This window comes from Triturus cristatus, chromosome 1_1 (assembly GCF_964204655.1).
Source record: "Triturus cristatus chromosome 1_1, aTriCri1.1, whole genome shotgun sequence".
Lineage (NCBI taxonomy): Eukaryota > Metazoa > Chordata > Amphibia > Caudata > Salamandridae > Triturus > Triturus cristatus.
Genome location: NC_140579.1, coordinates 942,582,672 through 942,596,416, shown reverse-complemented (window position 1 = coordinate 942,596,416; position 13,745 = coordinate 942,582,672). Strand labels below are relative to the sequence as shown.

Below are 13,745 nucleotides of genomic sequence, written 5' to 3'. Positions count from 1 at the left end.
TGTCTAGGAAATGTCCCACTGTGATATCTAGGCATATCACACTGAGCAGAAAAAGTAATCCAAAAAGTACTATAAAAAATAATAAAAAGTAATGTCAATTGTATTTTAAGTATTTTACAAGCCTGTTACAAGTCATTCTCTTCCAGCTTGCTTGTTGATCAATCTATCTGGAAAAGTACAATTCTATTTTCCTGTACCAAGTCCTGCTTGGTTCTAAAAATAAAATACAACTAAAGAAATATTTTTAATACGAACAATTGGTTTGAGTTCAGTCTTTGAGTGTGTGATTTCATTTCTTGCCTGAGTTTGTACAATCAATACTTAACACTACCCTCTGATAAAGCCTTACTGCTCGCCCACACTACCACAAATGGAGAGTAATATCATCTACCATTGTGGCTCCACTGGACCCTGTGCACACTATACCTTATCTTAGTATAGTATTAACAGAGCCAGCTTCCTACACCAGCAAAGGGGCATTTCTGCTCCTGCAGTTAGACCTACACATGTAGTATAATGCACCCTGCATTAGGGCTGTAAGGTCTGCTGTAGGGGTGACAAACTGCATACAGTGTCTGCAGGTGTAGCAGTTAAGTGCCATGTTGTGTTTTAGGTTTTGTTTGCACCATGAAACGCACTCTGCAATGGCAGTCTGCATGGGTTTGGTGAGGGTCCCTTCGGTTTTCACAATGCGTGCTGCATCCCATGGGGTACCCTCTTTAGTACATCGTGCCCTAGGTACCAGGGGTACCATTTACTAGGGACTTACAGAGGGTGCTAAAGGTATCTTGCACTGGGGACCTGGCCAGGAGGAACACAGTGCACTTTGAGTCAAAATTGCATGGAATACCAGTTGGGGTGACCATGTCAAAAGGGACACTTTCCTATACACATGATCTCGCAAAAATGGCTGGATCACGAATGCCTGCACATTAGTGGTATTAATTTCAAAACCTAGCCTCAAATGTATATTTTCGTTTCAAAAAGTGCATTACTGCGACATGAACTTTTTGGGAATAGAATATTTAAATTTAAATGTATTTCTTTGTGCATCTAGCTAAGCGGTCTGCCTCTTTCTTCTGTAGTGAGAAGGAAATGGCCCAGGACACAGCCGAAGGCAGGGCGGAGACAGATAGGGAAGAAGCGGCTGTACCCACAGCCACTGACACAACTCCTGGCAGTGAGGAAGCCATGGAGGACAGCTGCCATTCAGAGGACGAGGAGAAGAAAGAGGTAAGAGCGCGAGCGTCTGCAGCCCCTGCCAGGGGCACCAAGGCCATATCCAGAGAGGGTCAAGCGAAAGCCTACCCCCTTCATTCCTCCCTCCACCCCTCAAACACCACTCCTTGCCTGCTGGTGAGTTAATTCTGCCTCCCACCCCCACCCTATCCTGCGTGAGAGATGTAGTTTGAATTATTTATGTATTGTTGGTGTGAACGTTAATGGGATAGTACGTGGAGGATAGCCACTGCAGGCTTTTCGGTGCAGGTTTGGTACTCTTGTATTAGCGAAGAGGCATCCATCCCACAGTGCAGTTAGAAAGCGTGTCAATAAAATTTGCATCGAGATGAGGGCAGTGACTAGTACCACACACTACAGTAGTTGGCTTTGGCTGTTCCCTTCAGAGGACTTTGTTGCCTTTTTATTCTGAACTAATAGGGAGAGAGGACACTTCTACCCCCCCAAAGGTTGCACTCCAAATTACAGGATAGTTGCTCCTAGTACTTCTATCTCGCTTGACATCCCTGGGCCATATATTGCACTCATCTCATTGACACAATCAGCAGTTAATGATGTATTCAATCTCTATTATGGTATTGTATTTGGGGCAAAGATGGTCATAAAAACCTGATCTTCACAACTGTGTTCTGGGCCACACTCCTGTGTCCCAGTGAGCATGGATAGCCAACGTCCTGCCCCTCTGTTCCTTGCTTAGTATAACTGCTTTCGCCCTCATAGTTTACTCCCTTGTTAAAGCTGGTAAACGCTTTTAAATGTCAAGCTCAGCAGCATCTTTTTGCCATCTCAGGCCTGTTCCTACCGTCTTACCCAGCCTCTGCGCTGATTTCCTGCTTCTCTCCTATTATGCAGTGCTGGTATTGGACGTGAACGCTTTAGCATTGGTGATTTTACACGGCAGTTAAACAGACGGTGGTTGACTATCAGAGTGTATCTCTGTTCTGAGGTTTGCATGGATGTGTTTGATCTCTGGGAGGTTGTGCAGTAAACGTGAGTCTGGAAAACAGTAGAAATTCTTCCCAGCACTTCAATTTCTAACCACCACGGTCTGTCGCCTCCAGAAGAAGAAGTGAAAGGGTTTGCTGAGGTGGAGAGAGTAGAGCGTTGGTTGATGGAAAACCTGCTGAGTGATTTGGGAGTACATGGATAGGGATCGTTTAGAGTAGCAAGTTCGCTTTATCCTGCAGGCATATTGTGGCCAGTTTAATGCTGCCGATTCTTTCAAAGACTGGAGCGTTTTCCTCCTCACTCATGGTATCATTCCTATCTGCTTGTGAGGTATGATGTGGGTCATCTGATCTTTCCATGGTGTCTTTTCCCCCATCTTGCTGTGAACAGTATTTAAAGGATTTCACAAACTGGGACTGAGCACAGAAACGGATTCGTGAAACAATTCCTGCCTTTTGTTCACTCATTTTAGGAGCATAGCTTGCCTTTCCAACAGGATTCACTGTGAGCGTGAATTTTTGTGTGCTTGATATGCACTTTTTCTCAAACGTCTGCTGATTTCTTAGACGGTTTTTCTTCTGATCGAAAGAGGCAGGTGTCCTGTTGTGTCCATATGCCGGTGGGTAAGTGATGGTTGATTTATTCTTACTGCTTTTTGGACATTAGTAACTAGGGCCTTCTACATGGATATTCATGTTCGCTCATTTACTACTACCAATGGTGCAATTTTTTTTTTTTAATAACTTTTGCACACTAAATTTCAGTGGCCTTTGGCCTTGCCACTAGATAAGGGGCTACGTCCATTCATTGTAAAAGTACACATTCTGTAGTGTTCGGGGCATGGGCATTTTGCTGGTGCCTAAAATTCTCAGGCTGACTTATCGAGGAAGCAGTCTCTGCATGCCCTTCAAGTCCTAAGTGACCATGAGCGTCCTGCTCTGTGATGCAAGCAGATTTTCACTTAGCATCCTTGTCATTAGGTTAATGGTTTTTGTTGTGGGCCGGAGTAGCCTGTGGTTAGTAAATAACTCCTTTATGGTACAGTCTCTCTGTAGAGGGAGAGCTGGTTTGAGCCCCCCATGATGGAATGAATATGTATGATTGACGGTTAAACTGGGTTTTGTTTTGCTTCGAGAAATACTCCTTTTAAAATACTTTAATTAGTGTTGGACCTGCAGTGCAGCTGAGGGCATGAGGCCCAGGGCACAAAAACGTAGACTGCAGGTAGTTGCAGCCCCATTTATATGACTTTTGGATGAATTATGTAGAGCGTTTGAAATAAGTCATGTTGCTTGTTTTTTACTCATCCAACGCAGTACCTTGCTGGTTGATTGGTGTTTTATTTTGGATGATAGCATATTAAAACTGTTCTAAGCCACATTATACAAAAGGCCACAATAAGTTTGCAGGACTAGGCTTGGGATTGTGAAGCAGAAGACTTGTGACTATGCAGAGCTTTGCCTATATTGTTATCGTTTTTTCCAGAAATGGTGTGATTTGTTGTGCGTGCACCTCCATATACCCCTCCTTTTCTCATAACCACAAATCCACCTTGTCCATTAAGCAATGTGTGTGTAATGTTCCTCCTGTTAGAGGGCCGTAAAACATCCCAGCACCATGGATTGCCAGCTGCCATGACTCGTCCAAGCTGCCCAATCAGAGGCAAGTTTACTGCAAAGGTCCGAGGGTGGTCTTGACGGCCTTAAATGTATACTCAGAAGAAATAAGTAAAGATTGAGCAAGAGAATGCTGACCTGGCACACGAACTCTCAAAAGCAAGAAAGTGCCTCGTCCTTCCAGCGCCACCATCAATGAGATTGCGCTAATTTCACAATTAAAAAACGGAAGATACTTTCAAACAAAACTTGAAGGCAAATGAGACTGTCCAGACAGGCAAAGGCTTTTGCCTGTCGCATTGTTATGAAAGACTTTGATCCTGACAACGAGAAATAATGCACTGTGAATAATAGAGTGGGGCACGTTCATGGGAAGCTAGATACAAACCAAAATAAAAATCAGACAATTGGTGAATTTGTTCAAGGTCTGCTGCCTGCCCTGGTCCACGGAGCACACCGTGGGTCACAGGCTCTTTCCAGATGGAACATTTCCTTTAATCGTACACTGACCCATTTCTCATAATGTATTTGATCAAAGTAGCTTTTTTCAGTTTGAGCTTTGTCTGTGGCTTTTCAACATTTACTGCAGTTTTATTTCACATGCTCTCTGCGAAACCTGTGAATCCTGATTCGTCGTGGATGGCATCTCTTCTGCATTCATAAAGACAGTTTGAAAAAGGCTTGTGAACGTCATGTGGACTGTGCTCTACAATTACACGCTGTTCAGTAGGCGGTCCAACAAGACCAACCAACTCTGTTAAGCTCAAGTTCAGTGTGCTGTCTCCTCGAACGTGAATGGGAGACTGCAACATTCATGCAACCTTTTGCCGATGTTTCTTAATGCAATTATACGAACTAAAACAAAATAATTAGGTTTCTGTTTGTGACTTTGGAGTTTACAGTGGAGACAGTCTAGAGCTACGTTTTGGTCTGTGAGTCAGAACAGGTTAACCTCTGGGATGGTATTAGTCCTGCAAGAACAGTAACAAATGTTTCAAGATAGCAGCGGATACACAAACTTGATAAGTCTTTTTGATGGGAAATCAGTCTTTGCATATTAAAATGTCACTTGTCATCCTAGAAAAAACATTTCATGAACCTGAAAGAAACTGTATCACAGCCTCTAGGGCAGCTGCTGTTGAAGTCACTGCTTCCTATCTGGGCCTGGTTTTCCCATCCTACGCAGGTTCTGGACTTGATCCTTCAATAAAGCCATCTGGGGCAAAGAAAATTGAAAGCAAGAACTGGTCCCACCCCTCCCCCCGTCAGTGCACATGCACACACAACCACCGCTGACGTGAGCATGTGACCCTTGACGAATATTGTCGCCAAAAAAGTATTCGGAAAAAAGATCGTCCAAAAGTACACATCTCCACCTAGCAGTGAGCGCTCTTACTGATTGGACCAACTGGTTGCCTAGATACAGCACACCCGCTGAGGTGTGAGTGGGGGAAATGCCAGCCTTTGACCTTTGAATATCAGGTGTGAAGACAGGGTACCTTGGAACCTTTGTTATGTTTTCTTGTACTTTTTAAACCTAATTTCAATTTTTCTTTCTGTTTGAGAGAGTTTAATTTGCGCACTCGGACAATTAAGTGAAACATCATTATGAATATAAGCAGTATTAATTGTAAGTGTGTTTAGCTGTTGGTTCCTGTGTTCCTTCAGTGAGTAGCCGAGTCATATTTTGGAGCTATCCAACTGGTGCCTGCTAAAGTCTTTTACTGTATTTTTTTCTCCCTCTTGATTGTTTTTTAAATACACAATATAGGCCTTTCCAAATAAGTCAGTTTTTTTCATTGACTTTAAAACAAAAAACAAAAAAAGCATTTTCTATCTTTTACAGCTAGGTAATCTGTGTTTCATTGGAGAACTCAGTTGTGTGGTTAAAGTCTAGTCCCTTGTCGGTTTCATTTTTTTTTTTTTTTAAGGCTTTGCCAATGGGCTAAAAAATGTATTGTCCGAGTTTTGATGTGTTTGCTCCATTGGTACTTTAAAAGTCAAGTCATCGCTGTGCCAATGTAGCTCTACAGGACATGTCCTGAGAATGTACAAGCTGAATAGAGCCTGACCTCAACGGCTCACTGGAGGAACATTTTAGGCATGGAAAAATTAAAAACGTTTCTTTATAATGGGGCCAGCAAAACACTGCATTACTGAAATGAGTTTGTTCAGTTACTAGAGTACATGACATGCAGTAGCCAAAAATGTGCATGATGAAGCTGTGATTGCATGAGGAATTTCTGGAGGCTCACAGATGTGAGTGAAGAAGAACAACATTTAGATGGCTTGTATATTGCACCATAATGCATTGACCCCTCACCCCCATGTTCAAGTCAAACTTGTGACTATTGCATCTTTACACAGGCGATAAGGGGTCCTGCACACATGAATCTCAGTAACAGAACTTTAGATCTTGGAGGGTGATAACAATTTAAAGATGCCAGCTGTCCGACAATTCCAGTACTCCTTTGTCTGAAAAGCTTGATGATAGCAGTACAATTAAGGTGTTTTATGCTAGAACAAGAACACCAGGGATCGTCTAACCTTCAGACGTTGTGATTCCTTCTGATTGAAGAACTCCAGTGTGTTTCGAACACAATGAGAAGCCTGCAAACCAGTGAGAAGATTGAGGCGGGCACTTTCAAAAGCTTCAACGGCATAACTACTATCTTCTGGAAGCATTTTGCCTCGGTCTTGACCTTCTTCCAGAGAACTTCACGATGACCTCACACAAATACCCCAATAAACAGTCTAACTATAGCTGCGGAAAGTATTCAACAGCTTCAAAGTGTCATCTTTTTAAGTGGCTTAACACAATCTTGAGGCATCTTGATAGGGCCAGAACGTTGTTCTGTACTCATCATGGCTCTTTTGCTTTTATTGTGCAAGAACTTTGAATTACGATAGGTGGAGCAGTGGATTCTTCATACTTCAAGTTCTACTTTGGGTGCTGTCATTGCAAATTGGTTGATGAACTCCAGGTGCTGTCGTATGCCAGAAGTTCAGGATGTCAACATCTTGATCGCCCTGTTTGCTCCAGAAAGTCCCATGCTTTCACTTGCTTTTTGTGTACATTTTATGGATAGTTGAGAATGCATTTAGGTGTAATGTAAGAATGTTTTGTTAATGGCTTAATGTTGCCAAGCAAAGACAAATGTGTAAAAGTGGAAATAGGGATGGAAGCAGTAGTTTTGGAGTAGGTCTGAAAAGTATACCGTGGGCAGGAATAGCATCATTTTGGAGATTGGAAAATTAGTGGACTGCATTATGGGCCATATACTTAAAAGTTCAGGGTCAAATGGAAGAACTGTAGAGAGATGTTGGAGCTTGGCTGTACACTGCTTGAAACATATGTTGGATTTAATGCACTTTACTGTAAAAGATTACATTGAATTATCTTATTGTGGGCACCGATATGTGTATGGGTCCCATCACAGAGGTGGTAAATTAGTAACCGTGCTGTGTCTAGCAGTATTAGTAATAAAATTGTGAGTTTTGGAATGCAACAGCGACCAGTGCCTACCGACCTTTGGAGGAAGTCCTTCCACACTGCACCATTCCCATCACCCGTGCAGACCAGATCCTCTTGTATGCTATACAACACAGCCAGCCTCTTGCTTTAACCAGTGTATGGGTCTGTCTTCCATAGCCAACTACCATCAGCAATCCCCTACTTTTACACAGCACTAATAGCCTCTCCGTCAACAACTTGCGATGAAATTATAAACACAATTTTAGTTAACTTTTTATAAGCAGATGCTTCTAACAAACGTGGTAAAAAGAGAATCCAACAACCCTTCGTCTAAACTATTAGCCCAAAACCCTTCTGAAGCACTCAAATCTTTCCTTGCTGTGGCACCAACAACCACAGGATAGGCAGATGTAGGCAGACCTCCATATTAATAACATCCCATATATGAGGAAACCATATGATAGAATCTTTGGTACATCTGATGGACAGCAGTCTGCCAATGTCCAAGGTTTATGGGCAAGTAGTAATTGAAATGTTCAACCTTTAAAGCTGAACACAAAGGCTGTTTAGAAAAATGCCGAGAGGGGCCTAGGGATGAGCATACAATTGTGTTACCAGCAGAAGCATTTGCTGTGTTGAGAAAAGGCTGAGAGGTCTTATTATGAAACTTACGTTTGGTAAGTCAAAGTAATCCTTGTCAAAAGCAGCACCCCTATTTATTGAATAAGAAAATCACGTCGAGCTGCATTCTGTGCTGTATCTTTGTGCATCACCAACCTACCAACACTCTTAAACTCCACCTCCCTCTGTGCTCTGCACTGCACCGCTAACCAGCAAATCATCCCACCTGCACTACACCACAAATCTAAGTCCTCCTTCTACGCTGCACATCCAACCTAGAGAATACCGCATTTCAGGCTACACCACTAAGCATGGACCACCAATTCTCACACCACCATCAGCGTCCAGCAGTGTATAGAACACCACGTCTCACTACATCCCTCCATTTTCCTTTATAGACCTGTGCCACGTCACATCAGATATACAGACCAAATCCTGCTATGCTGTTTCTTCTAACATGTAGAGCACTGGAGCCTGCAAATCCAGCCTATACAATTAATCTCACTGTTCTATAAATTGGCATCTCCTCCCAAATGCCTTTGTTTGCTACCACAAATGAGCCAACTCCAGACTTCGGTAGGACTTGAAAATGTTTGCCCCCTTTCTAGGTGTTTATGGTCTGACGTGAGCACTGCTATGACGGATCTTGAAAACTCAAAGATTTAATTGCAATCTTATTTTTTTATTTTTATTTATGGCTCCCCCCTTTGCTGTATTATGTGCTGTTGGCCATCCTCTCTCAATCTCTGAAAGGATTGTATGAAAGGTTTCACATTATATTGCGTGGAATTAAAAAATTTCCTAGCTAACGTAACGGAAAGTTTCAATTCTATTAAGGACTCGGAGGCGAGGATTATGCCTTCTTTCTTCACTTTAATGCACAGCAGCGAAGAAACCAACGAACTACATTTCCCATGGAACAAAGGGAACATGTAGTGACAACAAGAAAAAACATGGTAACCTCCAATCACAGCCACAAGACCAGTGTCCAATCAGGGATCAGGCTGCCCAACATAGTCCTTCCACAGTGTCCTCCACTCCTCTTTCTGAGCGCGTAGCCAGCCTCTTTCCACCCTTCAAGTCTCCTGTTTGTTGGGATCCGAGGACAAGAGGAACAAATTACCGGAGGAATCACTGAGAAAATATTGCACAAGAGTTATTCACAGTGCAACAGATACAAAACTGGAACTAACATCCTTACTTACTGTCGTACGGGGAGGGGTCTCCTCCAGGAACACTGGGCGGGAAAATCCTCGCCTCCGAGTCCTTAATAGAATTGAAATTTTCCGTTACGTTAGCTGGGAAATTTTTCGTTCTATGTCAGGACTGGAGGCGAGGATTATGCTTGTTTAAAGCTTGCCCACAACCAAATGAGCCATATTTAGAATCGGTTTGAAATAGAACCGTTTGAATGTGGAGTCCGAAGACCAGTCTGCCGCGTTGAGAATGTCCTCAAGCCGCACCCCTAGACTGAAAGCTTTAGAAGCCATGGCACCCCTCGCAGAGTGCGCCCCAAACTGGGTGAGGTTGATACCTGCTTCCTGCATCACCCAACGAACCCACCAGGCAATTGTGGGAGAAGACACCGCCTTAAAAGGCTTCCACAGTGAAATGAGAAGCTGCCTCTCTCCTGGAGGACGGAATTCCTCCGTCACATCCTCGTAAGCCTTGAGACAACGAACTACACAAAGCTTCGGGGAATCCGGAAATTGTGGGTTGGAAATTGACCTAGTATGGCACTTAGTGCGTCTGACCAACGTAAATGTTACCCCCTCAGGAGTAAAGATTCTGCTAGAGATGTCCAGAGCCCGTACATCGGACACCCGCCTACAAGAAATGAGGCACAGAAGCATTGCCAACTTTGCAGACAATTCTTTCCTGGAGAGATATCTAGTTTGCTGCCAGGATAAAAACAGGTTAAGGACCTGATTCACTTCCCAAAGAGCGGAATAGCGTGGCTCCGGGGGCAGGGACAGCCGAATGCCTCGCAAAAGACGACAAACCAAAGGGTGTTCACCCACCGGAGCGCCCTCCACCGGAATATGGCCAAAAGAGATAGCCGACCGGAATGTATTAACCGATCTATAAGCTAGACCCTCGGAGGCCAGTTGCGCCAAAAAATTAACTATATGCACCATGTCCGCGACCAAGGGATCGCAACCCCGTCGCACACACCAACGGGTCCATCTATTCCACGCGGATCTGTATCTCTTGACGGTACTGTCCGCCCACACCTTCGAGATAAAGGACTCCGCCGCCCTCGAAAGGCCAGCGGCTTCCCATCTACTCCGGAAATCCGCCACGCCATGAGTCTCCACGAATTCGTGGACACTAGAGGATGGGGAGATCCGTCCGGACTCAGGAGGAGAGTCGGAAACTGGGGGAGTAGGATTGGAAAATCCCAAGAAAGTTCCAGAAGAACTGGAAACCACACTTGCGACCTCCACAACGGCGTGATCACCACCAGATCCGCCGCCTGCCTGCGAACCTGCGCAGTTAACCTTGTGATCATCGCAAAGGGCGGGAAGGCATAGCCTAGTTCCGCACTCCAAAGCTGGAGGAAGGCATCCGTCGCCGCTGCCAGAGGGTCTGGGCGCCAGCTGAAAAACCCGGAATCTGGAAGTCCAACCGGGACGCAAACAGATCCACCGGAAGGGCCCCCAAAGGGCGTCCAGCCTCGCAAACACTGACTGGTCCAGGCGCCAGAGACTGGAGTCCCTGAAGTGGCTTGGTCAACTAGAAGTGTCCATCGCCTCATAAAAGGCGTCGCCCCAGGGCATATCAGCGAGGGGGTCCTCCTCCTCTTGATAATCGTCATAATATTCCATGACGCGTGGGGGTGGACAAACTTGCGACACAAACCACAGAGTGGGACTCACTAAGCGTGTCAGCAGACGTTTACAGGCTGGGGTGCAGCCAAATCTCTTCACGAAGCGGATAAGACCGCAGAATTTACTGGTCCAAGCCTAGGGGACACAATGCTGGTGATACCAATCTCTAAAAACCCTTGTGCGGGTTCACGGGTCTGGGTCAGGTCCCTCAATGCACCCCCAATCAATACATGACCATATAGGCGTAAAACAGCCAAAAGCTGCAGATACAGGCTCTGCCTTGCAGGGGTATGGCCAAGGCAACGAGCGTGGGGCACAAAGTCCAGAAGGCAGAAAACAATTGTTGCTGCCGTAGTACAGCCGCGAAGGCGTCACCCTCAGACCCTGCTCCAGATACGAAACGCGGGCGCGACATTTGAATCTCGCTGAGGAGATACCAACGACGTGCCGCGTCCGCACTGCCTCCCGGCGGGAGGCCTGGAAGCTACACCAGCAAGGAGCCGCGTAGGCGCGGGGAAAACGCGCCCGTGGCTCTCTCCCCGCTGCGGAGCCCACCCGCTGCGGGAAGTACAAAATGGAAGAAAAATGAAAAGCGCGATTGTACAAATAAACAAGAAATTTACCTCGGCGCTAATAAAGCGAAGCTCGCGAAACAGCGCGATCACAACCAATAGCGGCGCAAGCAGCGCTAATTCTAAACATTGCCAAAATCTTAAATCTATCCAAATGCCACCAAGTTAACCATTCACTCAATAACAAAGGTAACAAGGGGAAATAGAACTTAGCTTGCTGCGCAGCAGCGAAGAAGCGAAGAAAGAGGAGTGGAGGACACTGTGGAAGGACTATGTTGGGCAGCCTGATCTCTGATTGGACACTGGTCTTGTGGCTGTGATTGGATGTTACCATGTGTTTTCTTGTTGTCACTACGTGTTCCCTTTGTTCCATGGGAAATGTAGTTCGTTGGTTTCTTCGCTGCTGTGCATTAAAGTGAAGAAAGAAGGCATAATCCTCGCCTCCAGTCCTGACACAGAATCTCTTCTACTATTGCAAACACTATCTGTGGCTTTTTTCAGTTTTCTCAGTTTTTGTTTTGTGTTGCCAAAAGACGGTTAGTCTCTGACCTGCTATTTAACACCTCTTTGTAGCTTTACTGCATTTATGAGTCGTAAAATTATCCATGTGTGTTGATAGCACACCACTCATCTTCATTTTAAAGAAAAAAGCTGCTGTTGTGTCAGCAAACACCTGCCAAGGTTTCACAGCAATCCTGCGTTGGACGTCACCTAATAATCTGAAGTTAAACCCAATCAAAATGAAGGTCTTCCTCACACAATGTAGTCCTAATATTGGAATACCGGTGTTCACCTCTAATTTCGTCCGTCCGTTTCTGCAACATGTAGTGTAGAAAATGGAAAATTGTTCTACCAGGGCTTCCTCGCTTTTTCCATTCAATTTAATTCTCCTACAAATTGATGATTCATGTTTTGCCTGCACAAGTTCAGCTTATTGTTTGTGCTCTGTGTTCTCTCATTTGGAACTCTGCTAGAAGCCTTGACAGTTTTCTTTCACACTGTTCCATTGACACCATTTCTGGGCCCACTGCCCCAAATTCCCCTAGCAGGGTTATCGGGAGATGTTTCTGTCCAGCAGTATAACATTTGTCATTACAATGATAAACCGTATTCTTTTGATTTGCCATTTTCCTGTTTTCTTTTTGCTAACGTTTGCTGTTTGCCACTTCATGGTTATTAATGTCTCTCCCCTCTCTGCGGGGTCTTCCTTTTTATTGTTTTTCCCACCCCTTCTCTCCTCCAGACTGCTGCCCCGAAGGTTTTCAACCGGAAAATTTCTGTTGTGTGTAAGTATATCCGAGTTGGCCCTGACCCTAGTGAGAGGTACAGGGATGTCTTTCAACAACTGCCCTAAGGCGTCTGTCTGGTGTGCAGGTTAGTGTGCTGGGGCGAGTGTGGCGAATGTAATCAAAACCTAAATCTTGATTCTTTATCGTGGAATGATTAAGGTTGAGGCAATCTGAATATCTACTAGCGTGCAACTTTTTGACTAACCTATTAAGAATAATGTTCCTAATGTATAAAAAAAATAGAAAACCATGATTTTTCTTATAATTTGGAGATGTTTTAAAGTACAACTGCCCTAAGTAATCTAAACTCTATTACTTCGCATGAGGCATTAATAATCCTTTTTACATAGTTGTGTATTCGAAATACTACCCCTTCCAACAGAATCCGAACCGGAATCTACCCTCATTATGCAAACCGATGCATCCCCATACATAAGTTTATTTATTTATTTATTTATTTTCTTGGCTGTGTAGACTATCTCCTACACGCTGGAGAACTTGAGTGACCTTGGTAGGCTGAGTATGTACTTCATATTTTGTTAAACTTGTGGGGACAGACCTCCCCCTATAGACCAATCCATGTCTTTGTACCAACGTTGAAACAGTGAATACAGGGCCCCTGCCTCGCTATGGTATGCTTATCCACCACCATGCCCTGATTGCAGAATAGTCGTTGATATCTTGTAGTCCCCTCTCCACATAAAGTTAATATACATTGAAAATTATTATACATTGTTTCTTCTCAGGGGCTCAACCAGAGGAGTAAAACCTGGGAGAGGCACTGAATCACCTTCACCCAATATGCCTTTTTTGAGGAACTGGGGTGAATTACATGGTGTGGTTGTTCGACCTCACTGTGCAGTTCTTACCAACCCCTATAGAACCCTTCGGATTAGTTTATCAAACCTTCAGCCCAACCCTGGGTAGCTGTGACTGAGCAGCAAGGCTTGCACAAAGGAATAAGTGTAAAGCATTTAAACAGCATCACGATAATTCATGAAGAAATCGACAAGACACCAAAGAAATCTGACATTAATTTATTTTAAAAATAGAACGTATTTTTATGAATTTTTATATACCACAATGAAAAAAATCCACCAGAGGATTTGGAGATGAAGAATTTTCAAGGTATAAATCAAAGCATTTTACTTAAC

General features: G+C 44.2%; 1 protein-coding gene across 7 annotated transcripts in view; it reads left to right on the top strand.

The window, feature by feature from the left end:
- LOC146871323 (apoptotic chromatin condensation inducer in the nucleus-like) overlaps positions 1–13,745 on the top strand; it is a 929,701-nt gene that overhangs the window by 67,807 nt on the left and 848,149 nt on the right. For 6 of the 7 annotated variants that reach the window (XM_085650820.1, XM_085650821.1, XM_085650815.1 and 3 more), the window contains exons 2-3: positions 1,086–1,233; positions 12,546–12,588. In XM_085650820.1, the coding sequence (XP_085506946.1) occupies positions 1,086–1,233; positions 12,546–12,588 (191 nt within the window). The remainder of the gene's footprint in view (positions 1–1,085; positions 1,234–12,545; positions 12,589–13,745) is intronic. The other variant, XM_085650822.1, reaches the window with a different exon arrangement.